We start from the raw sequence: 21,518 nt of genomic DNA, 5'->3' as shown, positions 1-21,518 counted from the left end.
CTGCGCACACTGGCCCTTCTCAAGCTCAATAGGGCGCCCCATGTTGTCTATGTGTCTCAATCGTGAGCCACAAAACACCCTCAACAGCAGGGTGACTTTAGCTTCTCACTGAGGGAATCTGATGATTGTTCCCCCGGCTGAAGGGTGTGCCTCTTAAGATGCACAGATTTATTTCACTGCCTGAGTACTTGCAAGGTCCAACCTATCGCTTCGCCTTTGAGTAACAAGGACTCCATAGCTTCTCATCCAACATCAGAAACTACATAATGTTCATTTTCTGTCTCCCTATCTCGTCAACATTCTCTCTCCACTCTGTGTGAAAGATGTAAAGAATTTTACGAACAGATAAGTCACGTGGAAAATAAATGGTAACTTTTTAAAAATAAAAATGTATTGGAGAAAAAAGCCCTCACTATGAATGCAATGGGGGAAGGTGCTGAAAAGAGGATGGGAAAAAAAATGAAGAGAAAAAAAACAAAACAACAAACAGTTACCCTTAATAAGCAGTTATTCATTAACATAGTTTCACAAGCACAAATGTCTCTCATGACATCTTTCACCAGCCTTCCCTCAAACCCTGGAAGAAATGACACAATATCAACCAGCTAGCTACATCCACATACAGCCCTGCTGCTGGCTCCGCCCACAGCCCCGCCCTAACACCCAGCAGTCTCCTCTCTCACCACAAGACAAGCTCAATGGTTAATGTGGGAGGTCAACGGTGGACAAAATAACATTACAGGTTAAAAAGGTATACATAGTTACTAACCCCCAGATTTGGTTTCAACAGTGATTGAAATGTGCATTTTTTCCTGACCGTATGAGCCATTCTGCATATATATTCCACATACTAAGCACAACCCTGCCCCCCACCCCGACGCGTCCCTCCCCATTCACAAAAATCGAGAGCAGCAATTATACTTTTTTGTCGCTTTTTTAATGTGCCACAATGTTGGTATACTCAAAACATCAGAATGAGCTCCTGTTAACATCCTTCTTACACTCGCTAATTTCTAACGAGGCCTTGTCGAAAGATCTCTCAGTTGGATGATTAACATTTGAGAAGGGCAGAATTTATATTCGGTTATTTTCCCCAATTTGTGAATCACAATAATAATAACAATCCTTTTTGTTATTAGTATTATGGTTATTATTATCATTAGTATTATTTCTAAAGCAATATTCCTTTTGATAATTTTTCCCAGTTGGCAGCCTGAAACGCATGGTGAATCCACTGTCGTGGTCCGAGTATTTGTGTCTTGTGGACTATGATAATTCATGCATGATTCCTGATCAAAACATGCCATCATGCAAGTCATTTCTATGCATTGAACGAGCACAATTATTTATTTATTTGGAAATCGGTCTGAGCGAGTCCCCATTAAGCCCAAGTCAAACCCCTTATTAATCCCCCCTTCCCGATCAGTGTGAAAGCCCATGTAGAAAACGTCTTTTTTAATGCGGGTATAACAAAGATAAGATGAAAAGACGAGTGACATGGGCTAAATGTTAACTTTTTTCTCTTTTTTTGCCGCTCAAATAATGTAAAGATGCAGGTATATTCAGCACGAACAAAAAAAACCCTTATATTAAATTGTTCAAGGGTTTTTTCTCTTTCTCGCTCTTTCTTCCTTCCCATTTGAGTTTGCTTTTATTCAGTCTTGGTGGTTATTGTTTTTTTCCTCAATTATTATAAACAGTGGTACAGAACGCCCGTCAGAGATTGCCTGACAGCCATAGGCTCCACGGCAGTTGTTTCCTTTTGGAAAATCCATAATGGCGTTGGTTTTCCGACGGAATCCGAATGGCAGTTTTGGAGGTCCCATCCCATAAAGTTCCTCCCCTCCCCTCTCTTTCGCTCTTTCTCTTGCTCATGGCTGTGAAGTCCACCCATAGCCTGCACAGGACGGTCAGCTTGTTTTTATTTTCGTTGTTATTTTTATTCATTTTTATTTTATTTTTAAAATGTTGGTCTTTTTGCAATGTCACACAGAAAGCCGATTATGTTTGGTTTTTAATCGTCTTCAAAGCCATTAGAAATCAAGCCTCTTCTGCACTGATACGTTTATGAAGTCTGTAAACAATATTTTTTTTGTTATTTTTTTTTTTTTTTTTTCTCCCTATCTGTTTTCTTCACTTGTAAATGAAATCATTTGTACACAGGTGGGTGTTGAGGGTTTTTCATTTTTTTGTCAAAAGAGTTTGATCTCAGTTTGCTGCAGTGTGTTGTTGTAGTCATAGAAGTTTTTCGTTACTGTCAATGTATTTCTAACATTTAGATTCCCTGACATCTTTTTGGTTTCGACCCTTGTCTTTCCTGCTCCTCTCATCGCTGTCCTCCTGCTTCTCCTTGTCGGGTTTGGTCACGCTGTCGTAGGAGGGGAGGGAGGCAGTGGAGGGCGTACCCTCCTTCTTGTCCTGATTGGTCCCCCCATTCTCCAACTTGTTGGTCCCTGGCCTGCGCTTGCAGATGAAGCCCCGGCGGACCAGGTGGGCGCGGTAAGCGCGCTGGATGATGACAGCAGACACGTGCTCCTGCTTGCGGCGCAGGGTGGTGGTGATGGGCTCGTAGGACACCTTGGAGGGGTTGGCCGCCACAAAGCGCTCCTCCATCTGCTGCCGTAGCATGTCCAGCTCGCCGCTGTCGCCCAGCACGCGCTTGGTGAAGGCGAAGAGGATGTCCAGGCAGTGTATGCGGTCACCGCTCACCATTGGCATGTCCATGGCGATCAGCTCGATGGTGTTGGGCTTGGGCACCCTCAGGGGGTGCTCCAGGGTGTCAGCAAAGTCTGAGAGCTTGGCGAATGTGATGAACTGGGAGGCGTCCGGGTCAAACTTCTCCCAGATCTCGTAGAAGGTCTCGAAGTCGTCCTCGCTCAGCGGATCGGCGCTCTCCTCCGTGGCCACACTGAAGTTCTCCAGGATGATGGCAATGTACATGTTGACCACGATGAGGAAGGAGATGATGATGTACATGACGAAGAAGAAGATGCCCACCGAGGGGTTGCCGCAGTCGCCCTTCACGGTGGTGCCGGGGTTCTCCTTGTCGGGGCTGCAGTCTGGGGGGTAGTTTAGGATAGGCGACAGCAGGCCGTCCCAGCCAGCCGAGGTGGTGATCATGAACAGGCAGATCATGCTGTTTCCGAAAGTCTCAAAGTTGTACATGTCGTCGATGCCAGCCTCCCTCTTGACGTAGGCAAAGTTCGACATGCCGAAGATGGAGAAGATGAACATGACCAGGAAGAGGAGGAGGCCGATGTTGAAGAGGGCTGGCAGTGACATCATCAGGGCGAACAGTAAAGTCCGGATCCCCTTGGCTCCCTTGATCAGACGCAGGATGCGGCCAATTCGGGCCAGACGGATCACCCTGAACAGTGTCGGGGACACAAAGTACTTCTCGATCAGGTCTGCCAGGAACATACCTGTAGTTTGGAGAGGAGCCAAGAAAGACATCAATGTGGGATTAAAGGAAAAAAAAAAATCCAAAAATTGATTATCATTCATTTCTGGCAAACCATTCTGCTAAACCATCCTTTCAAAAGTTTCCCCCATTTTTCCCCTAAACTGGACTGCCCAATCACATGCAACTGCAAGTTATTATTTAAATGCACTGCATTTAACATTCAAACCTGTACAGAGAGTGGGGGGAAGACCCCTCATGTGCAGTCTTTGTATGCAATGGTTGGTTGCTAGAGAGCGCAACTGAACTTTCCCTAACCCTGTGCGATGCCAACCCAAATCACACACTGTCCTGCAGAGTCACCAGCCATAGCCGGTACTGGCATGGTTGACATTAGATTCAGGACTATCCATGCACTAGGAAATCTATCCATTTAAAAATACATGTCATGGGGGCGACATGGCTCAGGCAGTAAGAGCAGTTGTCTGGCAGTCGGAGGGTTGCCGGTTCGATCCCCCGCCCAGGCTGCGTCAAAGTGTCCCTGAGCAAGACACCTAACCCCCAAATGCTCCTGACGAGCTGGTTGGCACCTTGCATGGCAGCCAATCGCCGTCAGTGTGTGAGTGTGTGTATGAATGGGTGAATGAGAAGCATCAATTGTACAGCGCTTTGGATAAAGGCGCTATATAAATGCCAACCATTTACCATTTACCATTCATGGAAGTTACTCATTGCTCTCAAGAAAATAAATACCTGTACTATAGTGTCTCAGAGCCCACACAGCCCTCAGAGCCCTGATATACGGTCTCTTCCAAAAGTATTGGAATAGCAAGGTCAATTCCTTTGTTTTTGCAATACATTGAATTTGGGGTTGAGATAAAAAGATGAACACGAGACAAGAGTTCAGAAATTCAGCTATTATTTCCTGGTATTTACACCTCATTTACAACTACTTAGTACCGTAGTACCTTTGATATCATACCACCTAGTTTTTATGTGAGCAAATGTATTGCAACACAGTATTTAAGTAAATGAAAGTAAATAACACTTAATATTTGGTAGCATATCCCTTGCTTGCAATAACTGCATCAAGCCTGCGACGCATTGACATCACCAAACTGTTGCATTTTTCTTTTGTGATGCTTTTACAGGCTTTTACTGCAGCCTCTTTCAGTTGTTTGTTTCAGGGGGTTTTTCCCTTCAATTTCCTCTTGAGGTGAAATGCATGCTCAATGCGGTTACGGTTTGGTGATTGACTTGGCCTTTCTAAAACCTTCCACTTTTTCACCCTAATGAAGACTGTTGTGTTGGCAGTGTGTTTTGGGTCATTGTCTTGCTGCATGATGAAGTTCCTCCCAATTAGTTTGGATGCATTTCTTCGTAATTTGGCAGAAATAGACATCCTGTTGCTGCCATCATGAGTTGCATCATCAATAAAGATTAATGAACCCACTCCAGAAGCAGCCATGCAAGCCTAAGTCATGACACTTCCTCCACTGTGCTTCACAGATGAGTTTGTATGTTTTGGATCATGAGCAGATCCCTACTTTGGCCTTTCCATCACTTTAGTAGAGGTACGTCTTGGTCATATCAGTCCTTAAAACTTTGTTCCAGAACTTTTGTGGCTCATCGCTGTACTTCTTTGCAAACTGTAATCTCACCTACTGATGAGTGGTTTGCATCTTGTGGTATAGGGTTTTTTCTTCACAGCCCTCAAAATGTTTCTGTCATCAACTGCTGTTGTTTTCCTTGGTCGAGCTGTTCGATGTCTGTTGCTCAATACACCAGCGGCTTCTTTCTTTTTCAGGACATTCCAAGTTGTTGTACAAGATATCCCCAATGCTTCTGCAAAAGCTCTGATCGATTTCCTCTTTTCTAAGCATCAATACAGCTTGCTTTTCTCCCAAAGACATGTTGGTTTATCTTTTCTAACACAAATGCAGTCAAAAGCAAAACCCAAGGCAAAAACCAAGAGTAGACATTCAGAACGAATTATTGTTTAACCAGTCAATCTAACAGGACACATATGGGCAACAGGAATCACCTCTCAGTCACATGTTCCAATACTTTTGCTGGCCTAAAAATTGGGTGGTCTGATACAAAAGGTGATAATGTTCTAAGTTGTTTAATAAATATAGATATAAATACCAGGAAATAAAAGCTGCAATTCAGATCTGTCATCTAATGAACATCTTTTGACCTCAAACTCAATTGGAATTGACCTTGCTGTTCCAATACTTTTTGAGGGGACTGTAGTAGCTCTTTTATTCTAATGGCATATGTGCTGCCTATTGGACTCAAACTCATTTAGAGTTAATGTAACATGAAGCACTTTTTTGCAAAGAGAGCACCTGCACAAATGGGCTATTGGGTTTGTTATTATATTCTGCACACTAGAAAAGCTTGTACACTGAGATTTCCTAATCTATTTTGTAGCCAAATACTCCTCCAAATAAGACATTTTTATTAATACTGAATAAAACAAAACAGAAGAAAGAAAACATGCAGACCACACAACATTATTGCGATTCAAACACGCCCGCTCTCAGCCCCCAGAGCTCTTCATCCTCCCAGTGTCTGGCTAAACCACCGCCACCGCTCACCAACTATAGAGAGAATGACGACAACCACGTCAAAGATGTTCCAGCCGATGGTGAAGTAGTAATGCCTCAGGGCGAAGAGCTTGAGCACAAACTCAGTGGTGAAAGCGATGATGAAGATGAAGTTGACCCAGTAGAGGATGTTCTCCATCTCCGCTGTCTGGTCGTCTGTCTCTACCATCATGGTCACCATGTTGAGGCAGATGAGGATCATGATGGAGATGTCAAAGACCTGCTGTGTCACAAAGTCGAACACCATCCCCTGGATCTTGTTCTAAAAGAGAGACAGATAAAAATCTCCATGGTTTTCATTTCCGTTAATTACATTGGCACAGTTAACAAATCAATGCCACCCCCCTTTTTCAACTTCCTCATATTAGAAAGCCCAATCACAATTGCTGGCCTGACCCATCCATCCAATCGTGGTTACACCCGAAAGAGAGCACACACTGCTGGGAAATGCATGCAGTCCACAGATCTAGGTGCTGTAGTTGTACAAGCTACCAGAGGTGGCGCTAATGAGCAATGCGGCTGGGGGAATAGACCGCAGACTGAAATCCACCTTCCATGGGACCACATGGCCAAGTAGTAATATAATGACTGTAGTAGGCACTGGACTACGGGGTGCCATTTGTAAAAATTTGCACGTTGTAATCCTGTTCAATAATAAATTAAAATGGAATAAATGCAATAATAAATGGCATGCAAATGTAAATGTTAATAAATGTAAGTGTTAAATGTAAATATTAAATCTGGAATCTAAACGTTTGGAATATATATATCAGAATATTTCCGATATGTATGATGTCTTTTTTGTATGGAAGAGGGTGGTCTCAACCACACTCACACAAACACTGTAAGCAGCATCTGAATCAGCTGCCTCAAAATGGCTGCTAGTCTAGACAAACTAGCTGAAGTATTTGAAGTAGTTTGAAGCTGGGGTAAGCAGTACAGGTATAAAATAAACCTCAAATTTGTGTCTCAGTTATTATTTTTCAGAAAAGTTAAACTCAGATCTTTATTATTTACATTTATATTTAACATTTACACATAACATAAATATTTATATATCATACTTTAATATTAATAATTTATACTCAGTGAGCACTTTATTAGGTATTTATTAGACTTCTTTTTTAGACTTCTACTGCTGTAGCCTACCCACTTGACTTCATGATGCATTGTGTGTTCAGAGATGCTCTTCTGCATATCACTGTTGTAATGTGTGGTTATTACGTTACTGTCACCTTCCTGTCAGCTTTGACCAGTCTGGCCATTCGTCCACCACTAGTGTGCGCGAAAATCCCAGGAGATCAGCAGTTTCTGAGATACTCAAACCACCCTGTCTGCCACCAACAATCATTCCACAGTCAAAGTCACTTTGATCACATTTTTTCCCCATTCTGATGGTTGATGTGAACATTAACTGAAGCTCCTGACCCGTGTCTACATGATTGTATGCATTGCACTGCTGCCACACAATTGGCTGATTAGATAATCGCATGAATATGTAGGTGTAATATGTAAGTAAATAAGTTAAAGAATAAATTGGTTGGTGAGTGTATATATAATACATATTTATTTCTATCGTTAATGAAAAACATTACTCTTGGAAAATGGATAATAATGTCAACTGATTGGACAGCCTTACAGCAGACATAACAGTATCACCTAAAGAAAAGAAAAAAAACAGGAAAATGTATAATATTCCATTATTACATATCTACCAAACACAAAACTATTCTCATCAGGGAGTCAATATGTTCAGAGAAAAACATGAAACATAAATTGTGTAAAAAGCTGCAGCAGTTCTTTTCCTATGATACCCTTTCCCCTCTGACCATAACTGAGGAAACATACCACTGGCCGGGGGATGGGTTTTTGGGGTTTCTTGGAGCCCAACTTCTTCATGGCATTGTAGTATTTCTTTTGTTCCTCTGTCATGAAGATATCCTGACCCCCAAAGTATAGGGAGAAACAAGAATTGGGGTTACAACCTTGAAACCCAAAAAAAGGTAGCCCCTCATTCCAACCACCAACTAGTCCACCATGATATTCCCATTAACTTCCATATATCTCCATTTACCATACATACGCAGTAAACCTAAGGCCACAGAACCTTCTCAGGTGAAGACTGTTGTACAACCCAAGTAGCAGTGGGAAAAGTGAGGAAGAAGACCAAGAGAGAGAAGTGGACTTATCTTTTTCTTCTGCTGGTTGAAGTTGTCGATGATGACACCGATGAAGAGGTTGAGGGTGAAGAAGGAGCCGAAGATGATGAAGATGACAAAGTAGATGTACATGTAGATGTTGTCCTCGTAAATAGGCTGATCCTCCACCTGCAAAGAACCATGGAAAATAAGGGCATGCCCAATCAATCACGCACATCCCATGGGCTAACTTCACCAGCAAAATCCACATGTTGAATATAGTTGAGCATCTTTTTTTAATTAGATGTTTTTTAGTAACACAGGTGAACTTGCAACACTGTGAACACTTCAGTGGATATTATGTCAATGGGTCGCAGGCTTGATACAGTTATTGTAAGCAAGGGATACGCTACCAAATATTAAGTGTTATTTACTTTCATTTACTTAAATACTCTCTGTTCCAATATTTTTGCTCACCTAAAAATGGGGTGGTCTGATACAAAAGGTGCTATGTTCTAAGTAGTTTAACACATCTAGGTGTTAATACCAGGAAACAAAAGCTGCGATTTTAAATTCTTGTCTCGTGTTCATCTTTTTATCTCAACCCCAAATGTATTCAGTGTATTGAAAAAATTAAAAGGACATTTGTATCCAGCAGTAAGACAACGCTTAGTCCATAGTCTGTCAGGTTGGTTTTCATTGTCTAGTCTTTGTCTAAGTACTCAGTGTTTCCGTGTTTTATTACCCTCTGTGCACAACGTAGTCAGTCTGTCAGTTCATTCATACTATGTCACTCGTTCCACCTGCGTTTTCACTTCCTGATTTTTCCCCCACACCTGATTGCCATTTCCCTCTTGTTAGCTGTGTATAAAATCCCCTTTGTTTATGACCCTCTGCTTGGACACTGTACTACGAACTGCCTTATCCCTGCTGGCTATCGACCACCACCTGTTTACTCTGGCAAATTCTGAATTAAGACTCTAAACAGAAAGCTACTCTTGGGTCTCGCTACTCGTCCTGTTGTTCTGCATTCCTGACAGAACAATCTGGCCAGCATGGACCCAGCGAGCCCAACCCCGATCTCAGAGGCTTTGAGACTGCAGGGACTCAAGACCAAACTCCGTTCCCTGAGCCAGAACGTGGCCAACTTACTGAACCAGGTGGCCATGTTGGCTACTTCCGGATCCACCAGGGTTCACGTTGTGTCTCTGACTACTCCATCGACTTCTGGACCCTGGCGGCCTCGGCTGGAAGGACGCACACCACTCTGAGGAGAGCCTTCCAGAATGGGCTTCCAGAGCAGACCCAGGACCAACTGACAACCTGCGACCTGCCAGCCTCCCTCAACACTCTCATTGACCTGGCCTCCTTGGCTGCAGTCAACACCATCACCTCCCCAGTTTGACTGCAGATTTACGGAAACCACAAGGAGGAGATCTCCTTCTACATCATGAAGTCTCCCCTGGTCCCCGTGGTTTTTGGCAGACCCTGGCTCCTCCAGCACAATCCCCAAGTGGGCTGGAGCCCAAATGTCACCAGTCCTGACTCCTGTCTGCCTCCAGTCAGCCTGAGTCCTGTCCTGCTGTTCCTGAAACCCTTCCTGACCTGTCCTCTGTCCCACCTGTCTACCACGATGTTGGACAGGTGTTCAGTAAGACCCAGGCCTGCTCCCTATGTCCTCACCGATCATACGACTGCCATTGAACTGCGTCCTGGCAGCACTCCCCCTAGAGGTCATCTCTTCTCCCTGTCTGCCCCTTAGACCCTCTCTATGGAGAAGTACATCGGTCTGATCCATCCCTCTTCTTCTCCAGCTGGAGGCGCATTCTTCTTCATGGAGAAGAAGGATAAGTCCCTATGCCTCTGCATTGACTACCGTGGGCTTGATGACTTCACTGTCAAAAACCGATACCCCATTCCATTCATCTCCTCTGCCTTCTCATCCTTGCAGAAGTGCAAATACTTCACTAAGCTTGATCTTCGCAATGCCTACCACCTGGTCTGCATCCGTGAGGGAGATGAGTGGAAGACAGCTTTCAATGCCCCGAATGGCCACTATAAGTACCTTGTGATGCCATTGGGGCTCACCAATGCGCCAGTTGTTTTCCAGAACCTGATCAATGACGTCCTCCGGGACATGATCTCCAAATTCATCTTTATGTACCTTGAGGACATCCTCTCCTTCTTTGCCACCCTGGAGGAACATGTCGTCCACATCCATCAAGTGCTCCGCCGCCTCCTGGAGAACCGCCTGTTCGTCAAAGCCTGGAAGTGTGAGTTCCACCAATCCTCCATCCAGTTCCTCAGCTTTGCTGTCTCCAGGGGGCAGATTGAAATGAACCCGGAGAAAATCTCTGTAGCTAATTGGCGTCCTCCCACCAACTGCAAGGAGCTGCAACGCTTTCTGGGGTTTGCCCATTTCTCCCGGAAGTTCATCAGGAACTATAGTTCTGTCGCTGCTGCCCTGTCTGCCCTGACCTCCAGCAAAGTCACCTTCTGCTGGACACCTGCCACCAACTCTGCCTTCATGGAGCTGAAGAAGTGCTTCTCATCCGCCCCTGTCCTGACCATGTCCGACCCTGAAAAGCAGTTCACCATCAAGGTGGACGCCTCCGACACTGGGGTTGGAGCCATGCTGTCCCAGCAGTCCCTGGACAACAAGGTTCATCCCTGGGCCTTCTTTTCTCGCCGCCTCTCGCCCACGGAGAGGGACTACAGCATTGGCGACTGGGAACTCCTAGCAGCTTGCTTGCGTTCAAGGAATGGCTCCATCTGCTGGAGGGGACCAGCACCCCATTCATTGTCTGGACCGACCGCTACAACCTGGAATGCCTGAGGTCGGCCAAGAAACTCAACCCCCACCCAGGCGCGGTGGTCATTATTCTTCAACCGTTTCCATTTCAGTTATCGGCCTGGCTCAAATAATGTCAAGCCTGATGCTCTCTCCCATCTGTACTCACCTCCTCAAGCCGACAAAGAGCCTGCCAGCATCCTGCCTCCCTGCACCCTAGTCACCACCACGCAGCTTGACATCATCAGCAAGGTGGAGGAAGCCCTGAGGGGCTGTCCTGTCCCAGACAACACTTCTGGCAACCGCCTGTTCGTTCCTGAAGTAGTCCGTCCACTTGTCCAGGAGTGGACTCACTCATCCTGTCTCGCCTGTCATCCTGGGGTCAGCCGTTGGCTCTCCTGGGCCGCCGATTCTGGTGGCCATCCATGAAACCTGATACGGCTGACTTTGTCACCGCCTGTCCTGAATGCTCCCCGGGGGCTCCTCCAACCGCTGTCTGTTCCCTTTCCCACGTGGCCCTGGACTTCAGCTCTTGTCGGGCTTCTACCCCCAAACCAATGGGCAGATGGAGCGTCTCAATCAAGAGTAGGAGAAGATGCTCCGCAGCACGGTGTAGAAGTTTTGTCTATGTACTCAGCATTTCTGTGTTTTGTTACCCTCTGTGCACACTGTAGTCAGTCTGTCAGTTATTCATTCCCTGTCATTCGTTTCACCAGCATTTTCACTTCCTGATTGTTTCCCCACAACTGATTGCCATTTCTCTCTTGTTATCTGTGTATAAAACCCCTTTGTTTGTCTAGTTTGTGTGTTTGTGCCAGATTGTTATGTGTCCTGACCATACTCTCCAACATTTATTTCTGATTGATACCTGCTATGACCTGTTTTGTTTTTGACTTCCTTCCGAACTGCCTTATGCCTGCTGACTGTTTGCTGGCTATCGACCTCCGCCAGTTTACTCTGCCAAATTCTGAATAAAGACTCTAGAAAGCTACTCTTGGGTCTCGCTACTGCGTCTGTTGTTCTGCATTCCTGATATAGTCTAAATTTTTGGTATAAATCTTCATAGTTTAAAAAAAAACAATCAGGAATTAATGTTTACTTCACTGGAAATGTTTGTTGATTTTCATTTATTTTTATTTTTTGAGGAAACCCACATTTCCACAAAGATATACTCACCTTTCTGGAATCCACTGCTGCATACATGATATCCATCCAGCCTTTGAATGTGGCCTTAGAGAGAGGAGGGGGAAGAGAAGAAAATCAAGTAATAAAAGAAAAAATTGACTCCACCCAATTCTTTTCAAATTTTTTAACATTCATTTGAGCCCATAAAGTTGAATACCAGAACACACATTCTAGTTTTACTGATGGGGAGCAATTAGTTATTTAGCAGGGCTTATAACAATTAATTAAACAAGTGATTAAGCTTAATTGAAACAGCTGCACCAAAATTAGTCCAAGGGATAGATGTTCACAAAAATAAAGTGAATATTCATCAAGCCAAAAGCAACACCATTTCCACACACTTTAATGACAAAATGAAACAATTCATTTGCAATTGAAATGGTGTTAAATTAAAGGGATAATTCCCTTTAGACCCAGGTCCACTGAGCTACTCACCACAAAATATGTGATAAATTGGGGACGTGTCAGGCTCCTGTTAGCTTACTGAGCCAAATAACATTGATTTATTGGGGCCTGCGAACCACCATCTGACAGCTATACAGTAAGGAAGACACTATTAATAAACCAAACTTTAAAAACACTTTGTCATGCTTATTAGCTTACATAAATACATACATATCTTGTAATCAAAACATGTCAACATGTTTTTGATTATAAGATATTTATGCAAGCAAACACATGATAAAGTGTTATATTTGTTTCATAAAGTGTCTTTGTTAAATTGCTGTAAGGGTGATCCTCATCCCCCATTAAATCAATGTTATTTGGTTAACAAGGCTAATGGCAAACAGAGAATGAGCTGGCATACTAAAGGCAAGAGGCCTTCAGCCCCATGTCCCCCAATGTAACACATAATTCATGGTGAGTAGCACCATTAACTGTCCCTTTAAGTTTGCAAATAAACACAACACAATACTGGGCTCACAAGCAGAGTGTGTCATTTGAAGGAGTTGATATGGACTGGAAAAGTGGGGAACGGAGAAAGAGGAGGAGAGGACGGGAATGAAGGAGAGAGAGGAAGAGTTCGCCCCTCACCACTTGGAGAAGAGCCAGGTAGCCGGCGCCCACATTGTCAAAGTTGATCTTGACATTCTTCCACCTGACACCAGTGTTGTTGGCATTGATGAGGGCAAAGCATTCTGTTTTGTTGTTGACCTCTGTGACTTCGAAGAGCTTTTCGGCTGTCACATTGAAGCAGTAGTAATACTTCCCCGCAAACAAGTTGACCCCCATGATACTGAAAATTAGCCAAAAGATGAGGCAAACCAGCAACACATTCATAATGGAGGGGATGGCTCCAACCAGGGCGTTGACTACCACCTAAACCAGAGCGAAAGAGACAAAGCAACAGTGTGAGAGAAACTGAGCATGCTAGCGTACACACACGCTCACACCCACTCATACAGAACAGCTGCATACTGGCATACTATTTCTCCCTGGTGTAATGCTATGACTAGCTGGTTCAAAACCAGGGCTGCTAAATCAGAGACTCACAAAAACATAAACTACATGAAAGTCACAATAAAGTGGTAATGGGAGTGTAAATTTGATCGTTTCCAGCCCTGTAATCTAATAGGGAGAGCATTTTATTTGTCTATCCCAGTGATTATAAATTGGCTTCACAAACCCCCTCTTACTGGGTTTGTGAAAAGAATGTCTGGCCAAACGTCTCTGGGGTTCATTTTTCAAATCTGATGTGATTTGAAGCCCATTGACTGATGGCCCCTTCAGTTTCCACAGACCCACCTTAGCTGAGACCACAAGCATTTCCACAGCAACCCAACCCAAGCAGAGAGAATGTTGGATGACCACAGATGTAAAAGCAATTTGGCCTGTAGCCTAATGGAGTCGGGCATAAGTATCTGTTCAGAATGATTTTAAGTAATTATATTTACATTATTTTGCTCATTATGACTAAAATACGACAGCCAGAAAGTATTTAAGTATGTTCTTAACTAGGTAAGCCTCCCTTCTAAAAATGTTGCTGAGGGATCACAAGAACATTTCTTTACCTCTCATGCTATATGCCTGATGCATACACAATACTATGACTGTGACTTCTTTGTTGTGGTCTTCAAACCAAAGACTAGTTTACAAACAAACGTTATCAAATTTATCAGGCAATTTGTTTTGCACAATTTGCTGGGAAGAGAAGGTGAAATGGGGCCAGTGTATTGTAACACGGTGGCACGCTGTGCAGCTCTGGTGGGTCCGCAGAAAGAAAGCAGATGCGAGGGTGTAAAGGTCTCACTGAGCACATTACTGCTCCCTAGAAGGATGGCGTATTACACGCCATCTTAACTAGAAGTAAAGAGAGGAATTCTCACTTAGTTGATTTCCACAGAAGGTTATGCATACATGAAAAGATAAAACACCTGTATGCAGCGTTCATCATGCACCCCTTACAAAAAAGCAATGCCTCCGCAGAAGTCCCCATTCAAACTCTGCATTAGAAATCACAATTTGTGTTCAATGCCTGACCCCCCCCCCCCCCCCCCCACATCGTTTATCCTTCCCCCTCCCCCTCAGACCCACAGAGATGAGCAGAGAGCTGAGCTCACAGTAGGCAGATCAGTGTTAGTATGATGCACACTGACCTCTCCTCTCAGGCAGAGCGCAGAGCATGCATGCGTTTTACAGCCTCACTTCAGTAGCCATTTTCCCTCCCACAGACAGGGGGCGCCCTTCCCTTCGCACTGGCAGAGGCCCAGGCAGCTGCGTCAGGGGAATGCTACACCATCTCCTGGAGAGGCCTCACAATCCCCAAAATGGGCGGGGGTAAAATGCATCGTCATGACTCAGGCAGCACTGAACCAATCACAGTGTTTTACCCTGGGTGGGTGCAGTCTTCTGATTGGTTCATTCAAGTCAGTGACTTTCCAGTGCATGTTAACCCCGTGGATTCTGGGGGTCATGAAACCTCATTCTCCCACCTCTTATGCAGGGTGTTTAAGAAATTAAATATAAATCACTCCTTGAATATACATTGCAACAAATTATTATTGCTTCTACTGAATTCCACAATATGATATTACCAGTTGTAGAAACAGTGGGAAGAGCTTTTAATTCTAAAGATAAATCAAACAGCCAGAGGATGTATTGTTTTCTGCATCAGGCAATCTCTGCCAGTGCCGAGAGAGGTACTGTATGATAGTTGAGTACAACAGAACAGACACCTGATCAAGACATTTGAGCCAATTACTGAAGTCCAACTGCCATGCAAGACACAGCTTCTGCATGACGTGGCAAGGCGTGGTCGAACAGGGCATGGTCGTGAAGAGGGAAGATGGCTCTTGAAGTGGAGAAAGTGGCATTGGCAGTTGAATAGAACATGCATGTTACATGGCATTGTTGTGCAATCTCTAGGACAGTTAAATAAATAGATAAATAAACAGATAGATAGATGGATAGGTAGATACTCGCAAATACAACAGCCCTGTAAACTTGTCACCATATTTCTGTTTATTTATTTCAAAAGGGCAATGTGTGTTGCTTGAGTGGACTGTCGCAAAGTAGTGATTGGGTGTGTGCAAAGCTGGTCCACCTATCACAGAATGTCCTGTCACTGTGCTGTATGTGTTCCTGTCACTGTGCTGTATGTGTTCCTGTCACTGTGCTGTATGCATTCCTCTTACTGTGCTGTATGTGTTCCTGTCACTGTGCTGTATGTGTTCCTGTCACTGTGCTGTATGTGTTCCTGTCACTGTGCTGTATGCATTCCTCTTACTGTGCTGTATGTGTTCCTGTCACTGTGCTGTATGCATTCCTCTTACTGTGCTGTATGTGTTCCTCTCACTGTGCTGTATGCATGACACTGGATATGTCCTGAGTGGGCAGTGAGGGGCGCCAACAGCGGGTAATGGTATGCCACAACTCTTTCACCTGGACAGGGCAGGGCAGAGTGGCAATTAATTCTGAGCAAGATCGTTATTAACTGGTTCAGGTGGTGAATCCTACTATGGTATGGAGTCAGTATGACACTCAGTCAGGTGTAGACTCCTAACCTCGCTATTGCTAATCATAGCTAGTGGCCTTCCACATGGGGTCAGCAGGGGGCGCCCCTAACTCACTGTGTAACACTCCACTCCACTAGTCAGTTGGGCACCTGCAGTTTGCCTGTGCACAGGACTGCCTAGATAAGGGAGGTGGTAGGGCTTTGGAAAACATGGTTGTCTGCTCTGACTTTGATACTGACTGAATGTTTGAGCCATGTGACAGCCTGCAACGACTGCCCATGCCAAAACAGGAGGCAGAATGAAGGGCAGGCCAACAGAGTAACTCCATTGGGAGGCCAGGCAAAAAAAGTTATACATTTTGTTGCAGAAATAGAAAATGAAATATACACATTTACTTGATGACAAAACATTTTAAATTGTCCACAAATAAAACATAAAAGTTAGCAAGCTGACAGTGAGCTCCCCTTGACTGTTCATTACTGAAGTTGTGCATCATTACTGGGCGGGGCTGTGTGGGGGTGGGGCTACCATTACTGGGCGGGGCTGTATGTGGGGGTGTGGCTATTATTACTGGGCGGGGCTGTGTGTGGGGGGTGTGGCTATCACTACTGGGCGGGGCTGTACGTGGGGGTGGGACTATTATTACTGGGCGGGGCTGTATGTGGGGGTGGGGCTATCATTACTGGGCGGGGCTGTGTGTGGGGGTGGGGCTATCATTACTGGGCGGGGCTGTGTGTGGGGGTGGGGCTATCATTACTGGGCAGGGCTGTGTGTGGGGGTGGGGCTATCATTACTGGGCAGGGTTGTGTGTGGGGGTGGGGCTATCATTACTGGGCAGGGCTGTGTGTGGGGGTGGGGCTATCTTTACTGGGCAGGGCTGTGTGTGGGGGTGGGGCTATCGTGTGTGGGGGTGGGGCTATCATTACTGGGCAGGGTTGTGTGTGGGGGTGGGGCTATCATTACTGGGCAGGGCTGTGTGTGGGGGTGGGGCTATCATTACTGGGTGGGGTTGAGTGGGTAGGACAATGGGTGTCTGTCACCGCTGGGCAAGGCTGTGATGAAGTTGTGAAGATGCGTTGTGTTCTAGGTCTGTATTATCTCCAGTGCCACACAAGCAACACCCAAGCATGTTCAGTAATTCAAATAAAGTGGCAAATTATCTGAGGAACAAACACGGCTGTATTGTTGAGGCAAGTTCAGACTTTGAGTGCAGACTTTAAATCCCTTTGAGTGCATTCCTCTTCAATGTCTTTCTGCTAGCAGAGACATTTTCTTTCATTTCCTACACCACTTCAATCTCCAAATTCCATGATTTGTTAGGGGTAATTCTATATGTAAATGACACTTCTTTGACTACCCATGATTATATTATAACCCAAAAATGACAATACTATTTCAACAAGACAACCCCCTCAACTAAATGACATTGAACAGCTGATTGTAATGAACATTGCCCATCATATATTTCACAGGTAGCCTCTGAGTTGTTTACGACAAAACAGAAAGCAGTAGAAGATGTTAACAAGGCCATCAGGGGGTAATATGACCTTATATCCCACAACCTGGGTTTCATACCCCATGGCGTATCATGGGGCTCCATCCAAAGAGGGCTTATTGCCTTTCCCACAGAATAATATGACATAAAAGTCATGAGATAAAGTCTCATGAGTCAAAAGTCTCAAAGTATTTCATACTCATAGACGGTGCAGGCAGTGTCCTCGTGCATATTGGATTTTAAATAATGAATATGAAGTTAAAGTGCGGACAGTCAGCTTTAATTTGAGAGTATTTGCATCAATATCAGGTAACCTTTTTTATTTCGTAGCCACAATCCCGACCCACCCACCCATTTTAGGAAGCCATTAGACAAATGTACATAATCTTAAATAAAGTCATTGTTGTAATTGTGTTGCATGCGATGACTGCTTAAAGTCTGAAACCCAGAGACATCACCAGATGCTGGTTATGTTCAGTGGTGATGCTCTACCAAGCTATGTTCAGTGCCTTGTTTCAGGGGATTTCTGCACTTGTCTTCAGGAAGTGAAATTCAGGTTGGGACTAAGCTAGTCAAGAACATTTTACTTTCACAGTTTGGCCTCATTGTCCTGCTGTAAGCTTAAGTGCTGTCCAATAAGTTTTGATTGTATCTGAGCAGATAAGATGTTTATGTAGAATGAATCTTGCTGCTGCCTGTATCAGTCACATCATCAATAAAGAAAAATGAGCAAGTTCCAGGAGCAGCCATACAAGCACAAGCCACGACACTACCTCCATGTTTCACAGGTGAGAGGCTTCTGTTTCTGTCTTTCTCCACACTTTCCTCTTTCCATCACTTTGTTACAGGTGAATACTCATCTCATTTGTCCATAAGACATTATTCCAGAACTCCAATGTTTTTCAATGTACTTTTTAGCAAACTCTAATCTGGCCATTCTATTCTTGAGGCAGAGGTTTGCATTGTGTGGTCAACCCTCTGAGGTTATGCTGGTGAAATCTTCTCTGTATGGTAAGTTTCGACATATCAATGCCTACTTTCTGGAGAGTGTTCTTGATCTGTTTGACAGTTGAATCAATGCCCTCAAATTAGAGGTGACAGTCTGCACAGTCTGTTTCATTTCAAATCCAATGTGCTGGGGTACAATGCCAAAACTACAATAATCCACTGTCCTATTGTCACTGTCCAAATACTTACGGGCCGCACTGTAGGTGTAAACACCTGAGACAGTTTTAAAAGCACAAACCTCCCCACCCACATTATGAGCCATTGAATCTAGTTTGTCATTTTTGGTAAAGTCGGAGCATCGGACCCATAAGGCCACTGAAGGGGTCAGACGTGTCTTAGTTGACTGGATCAGTCAAGACATAAAGAACTTGTGTTAAACTATGTTACAAAACCACTGCCCTCACCTCCCACCAATCCCTTCCCTCCCTTAAATCCCAAATTTAACTTCCTGCATCCTTTGGGAGCAGGAAGCTATTTCCATCTCCCACACATCAGATGTGTTTTCCATTAAGTAACAACAACGTCTTCAGTGGAACAGGCAGTCTTGCACATTTCCTAAGCTGCTGCTTTGCAGAGAATGGAAATTCATATATATCATATATGGACATATTTATAATTTTTTGGACTACAGTATTTTATCAACCTCTTAAAACTAGAACAAAATCAAATAAAATGAAACAGCTGTGGTAATTAGCCGAGAGACACGGCGGGCAATGGAGTGATGACAACAGCAGAAGCTTAGCAAATTTCTCCCTCCCACACCCACAATTCTGCATGTGGGACATTGAAAAAAAAAAAGAGTCTCATTTCCAGGTCCTGAACAAGCAAGAGAGGGAGTGGGGTGAGCCACCAGCGAGCATGGCCTTCAGCACTGCTGGGGGCAGCGTGGGGCTGACTGGGCTGTGGTGGACAGTGAGAGAATGGGGAAAGGGGGTGGGTGGGGATCGGGGCTGTACAGTGCTGGGAATGTGGTGTGGGGGGTGGGGGGGTGAGACTGTAGAAGTGGAGAAGAGAGGCTCCAACTATGAGACGAGGTCACCAGTTCTGTGGGGCGGGGGGAGGGGGACTGAAGCGACAACAACCAGGGGCAGCCAGTTACAGCCATCAGGATTAAAGAGCCTGGTGGATAGAAGACTTTGCCTAAAGTAAGGGTTGCTTTAACCTGGCTAAGGTTAGGCTTGTATTAAGGGTGGCCACACCAAAACCCATTCAATTCAAGCTTGCTTCTTCGTGACGATTTTCTATCAGTTAAAAAAAAAAACCCCAGCAGAAATATTCCTTAAAACATCCGTTTTACTTAGTATTTAATTAGTATTTGTCTTATTTCTAAGTGATTTTTTTCAGACACCACCAGAGTGCTGGAGACAGCATTATTGCTGTAAGTCATTTGGTGGTGGGAGGGGGGGAGGACATAGAGGTTTATATTTTGTGATGGTGTACCCTAACTCCTGGTAGTTGTCGTTACACGATGCATCAGGAGAATGGCAGGAGCGAGGGTGGGGGTGGGGGGGGGCATGGTGGGGGTGTTGGCGTTTCAGTTAAAAGCAGACGAGGTTGAAAATCAGGCCACAGGCCAAATGGACAGCCAATTGCATATAAATGCCCTACAGTATGAAATGGCATGGGATTAGAGTGACATCAACCTTTTTTTGCCATTGCCTTTTTTTTTGGCTTTCATTGATATTTCAGGGGCCAATTTGATTTGATATTTTTCATTGTGATGAGGCAGCTTTGCGATACAAATCCCTCTTAAAAATTGTTTACGGAATTCTTACTAAAATACTATTGATTGTAAGACAACTGTTAAATGCTAATGGATCTACAAAATGAGATACAAATGCAATCAGGGAATCAGAATTACTGCTAAAATAATCTTATAATCTGATTGTTTTGTTTTTTTGACATTTGTAAAAATATATCCCAGCTGCATCATGACTTTTGTCTTTTTCCGAATTGCACATATGATACCGAATATGTGTGCATGGAAGGTACTTGAAGGTTTTCATTCTTCTTTTAACAATATCCCCCCATTACGATTTATCATTTGTGTTCTTTTTTTTGATCAGTTCTGGCATGCTTAAACTGTTCAATAGGCATGCAGAAGGATCGAGCCGCTTAGCTTAGTATCTTACCCTCATCCCTTCAAATCGTGACAAGGCTCTGAGAGGTCTCAAGGCCCTTAGTGTCCTGAGAGATTTAATAGGCCCTAGATCGGAGTAGCCCAGGGCATTAGCTATAAGGCTGACTATAGACACCTACACAGAAACAGAGAAGCAAAAGAGGATCCACACTGTTAGAGGTGATTTCCTTTTTTTTTCTTTTTTTTTGTTAATAAAACGGCCCTAGCATTGTCGGAAAGTTGGGTTACACACATAAATATATATAAATATATACATATATAATATTGCATTTATATATGCATATATAAGTAGAGAAGGGAGAGAGAGAAAGAGTCATGTTTAGTATAGGTTAGGTTATAAGTGCTCAGAAATTTTGAAGTGGTAGGCCCCCAAGTTTGGTGGGGTTTTTTTCTTGGGTTTTTTTTTTTTGGCGTCGACACTTGGAAAAACTTCAGTACCTGGAAAGAAAGTGGTTGTTGAGAGAGAGAGAGAAAGAGAGAGAAAGAGAGAGAGGTGTAAGACTCAAACAGAAGGGTAAAAAAGGCAGAGAAGCGCACACGAGACTTTTAGTACGAAAAAGGGAACGGGGGCGACCAAGGTTTGGGGGGATGGGGTGGGGGAGGGAGAGGGGGGTCCCTGCAGAAGGAAAAAAATCCCAACAGACTACAAGAACCTTACCCTTGCCCTTCTAACACTGTGGCCAAGTCCCTCTCGGCTGAAGCATAAATTCCCACATAATTTAAGACAGACAAATTAAAGGAACCTGAGGGAAAGAATACAGGTGAATACATACATGTGCATCAGACAAATCAC

At 44.2% G+C, this 21,518-nt stretch overlaps 1 protein-coding gene across 1 annotated transcript in view; it reads right to left on the bottom strand.

Annotated features, from left to right (window-relative positions):
* Positions 1 to 915: 915 nt before the first annotated feature.
* LOC133138880 (sodium channel protein type 8 subunit alpha-like) overlaps positions 916 to 21,518 on the bottom strand; it is a 75,674-nt gene continuing 55,071 nt past the window's right edge. Inside the window, exons 21-27 of the mRNA XM_061258001.1 lie at positions 20,718 to 20,840; positions 13,162 to 13,446; positions 12,118 to 12,171; positions 8,202 to 8,339; positions 7,861 to 7,965; positions 6,004 to 6,274; positions 916 to 3,422 (exon numbers count right to left, since the gene is read on the bottom strand). Of these exons, the coding sequence (XP_061113985.1) occupies positions 2,269 to 3,422; positions 6,004 to 6,274; positions 7,861 to 7,965; positions 8,202 to 8,339; positions 12,118 to 12,171; positions 13,162 to 13,446; positions 20,718 to 20,840 (2,130 nt within the window). The 3' untranslated portion in view covers positions 916 to 2,268. The remainder of the gene's footprint in view (positions 3,423 to 6,003; positions 6,275 to 7,860; positions 7,966 to 8,201; positions 8,340 to 12,117; positions 12,172 to 13,161; positions 13,447 to 20,717; positions 20,841 to 21,518) is intronic.

The sequence above is a fragment of the Conger conger genome, chromosome 10 (genome assembly GCF_963514075.1).
Source record: "Conger conger chromosome 10, fConCon1.1, whole genome shotgun sequence".
NCBI lineage: Eukaryota > Metazoa > Chordata > Actinopteri > Anguilliformes > Congridae > Conger > Conger conger.
The sequence above is the reverse complement of the archived record's forward strand: the minus strand, read 5'-3'. Positions and strand labels throughout refer to the sequence as shown.